General features: G+C 33.5%; 1 protein-coding gene across 3 annotated transcripts in view; it reads right to left on the bottom strand.

The window, feature by feature from the left end:
• Nucleotides 1-1,912, bottom strand: part of LOC111481702 (protein LST8 homolog) — a 5,315-nt gene that overhangs the window by 845 nt on the left and 2,558 nt on the right. For all 3 annotated transcript variants that reach the window (XM_023127264.1, XM_023127265.1, XM_023127266.1), the window contains exons 7-10: nucleotides 919-1,035; nucleotides 748-842; nucleotides 538-617; nucleotides 338-397 (exon numbers count right to left, since the gene is read on the bottom strand). In XM_023127264.1, coding sequence (XP_022983032.1) covers nucleotides 338-397; nucleotides 538-617; nucleotides 748-842; nucleotides 919-1,035 — 352 coding nt within the window. The remainder of the gene's footprint in view (nucleotides 1-337; nucleotides 398-537; nucleotides 618-747; nucleotides 843-918; nucleotides 1,036-1,912) is intronic.

Raw genomic sequence — 1,912 nt, 5'->3', positions numbered from 1 at the left:
TTTTTTTTTTTTTTTTTTTTTTTTTTTTTTTTTTTTTTTTTTTTTTTTTTTTTTTTTTTTTTTTTTTTTTTTTTTTTTTTTTTTTTTTTTTTTTGCATATATCACTGGCCAACTAACCTGGTTTAAAAAATTTGTAGGATAATTCATATCTAAGAAACTAGCTACTTTCTATTGGATCTATGATATCTATAGATATAATGCTTACTCCCTTTACCTACTGCGCCAAATCCATAATGCTTTGCATAATGGTCAACAGAGATCAATGCTTTCAAAGCTATTTAGAAAGAGAATAAAGCCTACTGAGGCCCACAGATTAGTCAGTCCATAACCCAGTCACCTGTTATAAGATATGCACCATCTACTGAGAAGACGCAGTCCCACACCCAGCGTTGGTGTCCTGAAAAGCACATGGGATTGCAAAATTAAGCACTAAACTTGCTTCTCAATAACTTCCTTTGAGACCCAGTATAATAATAATTGAATAGAAATAACCATGTCTTTAACAAAAATAACACTATATAAATGAGAGGTAGATACCTATAAGTGTCTTTTCTAACGTGAAACCGTCCACGTTCCAGATTTTGACAGTGCTGTCAGAAGATGCAGTGGCAAGGTATCTAAAAGATGTGATGCCATGAGAATGTTATAATTTGCAGAAGTAAACAAGCCGCAATGATCAATTATCAAACATCTATAGTCGAGTAAGAAATAAAAGAAAAGAGAATGTATTAGAGTTCTGAGGAATACCGGTGGGGTTCACAGAATTCAGGTGAAAGGAGACACTTGAGAATGTATCCCTTGTGTGCTTGAAGTTTATGAAGTGGCTCAAAGTTTGTCATCGTCTGAAAGAGAAAAAGGTATTACATTATTTCAATTGTACAGCAGAACAACAATTAGCATTTTGCATTTAGGAATAACCTGGGTGCCACGTAATAAGCGCCAAACATAACATGTGCCATGATTATTTGCTGCAACTACCAAGCTTCCATCCCACATAACCGTCAAAGATCTTACAGCCGTATCCACTTCTGGCACCTGGAATCAAACTAGACTATGGGGATGTATACATGATTATCCATATCATTAACTTTTGTTCTTTTTTTGCAGTAAGTAAGAATCCCATTTAGGAGATTACAAATAGATTATTAGGCAATTTTTGTTCTGCTTTTGCAGTAAGTAAGAACTCCCATTTAAGAGATCACAAATAGATTAAATTGTAAGTTAAGGTCCTTGAACCTTTTGGTTTGAATCTAATGGATTCCTGAACTTTCATATATGTATTTAATAAATCCTTGATTTTTTCCTAATAGGTTTTTGAACTTTTAAATTTGTGTTTAATAGGACCTTGGACTCCCACTTTATGGGATGTTCTAGCCTATTTGACATTTCAAAAATTTCATGGGCCTATTAGATACAATTCTTAGGAGAACCAAGTCACCTTGAAACACGTCACATTAGTATCCTCAAAACCCAGTATCTACCACTTGAAGACTAACACCTAGAAGAAGTATTACCATAGAACTACTCTTACGAGAATCTTTGATTTTTGAACCTCTTGTATCTCAAAAGCTTCGGACAACCTAAAAAATTTCCTTCCATAGTTTAACAATCTTAACTAAAACTAATCCTTTTCACTTCATTTTCTTTTTATTTTCCCAATCACTCGAGATTGGACTCCAAAGAAGAATGAAGAATTGACCCAGAACTTCTCTAAGCGCCCCAACTGATTCCTTCATAAGTTGTTTTCCCCCTCTAATCCTTTAGATGACGGTTTTCCTTATCTGCAGAAAAAACTTCCAAAAGATCTGAAGGATTCTGATGCCTCAATTTCTTGCTTTCCTCATTATTACGAAGAAACATTGTAGTTATTCCCCATAAATATTCTTACCAAAAAAAAAAAAAAAAAAAAAAA

Source organism: Cucurbita maxima, unplaced genomic scaffold (assembly GCF_002738345.1).
Source record: "Cucurbita maxima cultivar Rimu unplaced genomic scaffold, Cmax_1.0 Cma_Scf00007, whole genome shotgun sequence".
Taxonomy (NCBI): Eukaryota; Viridiplantae; Streptophyta; class Magnoliopsida; order Cucurbitales; family Cucurbitaceae; genus Cucurbita; species Cucurbita maxima.
This window is presented reverse-complemented; position numbering and strand designations above follow the sequence as displayed.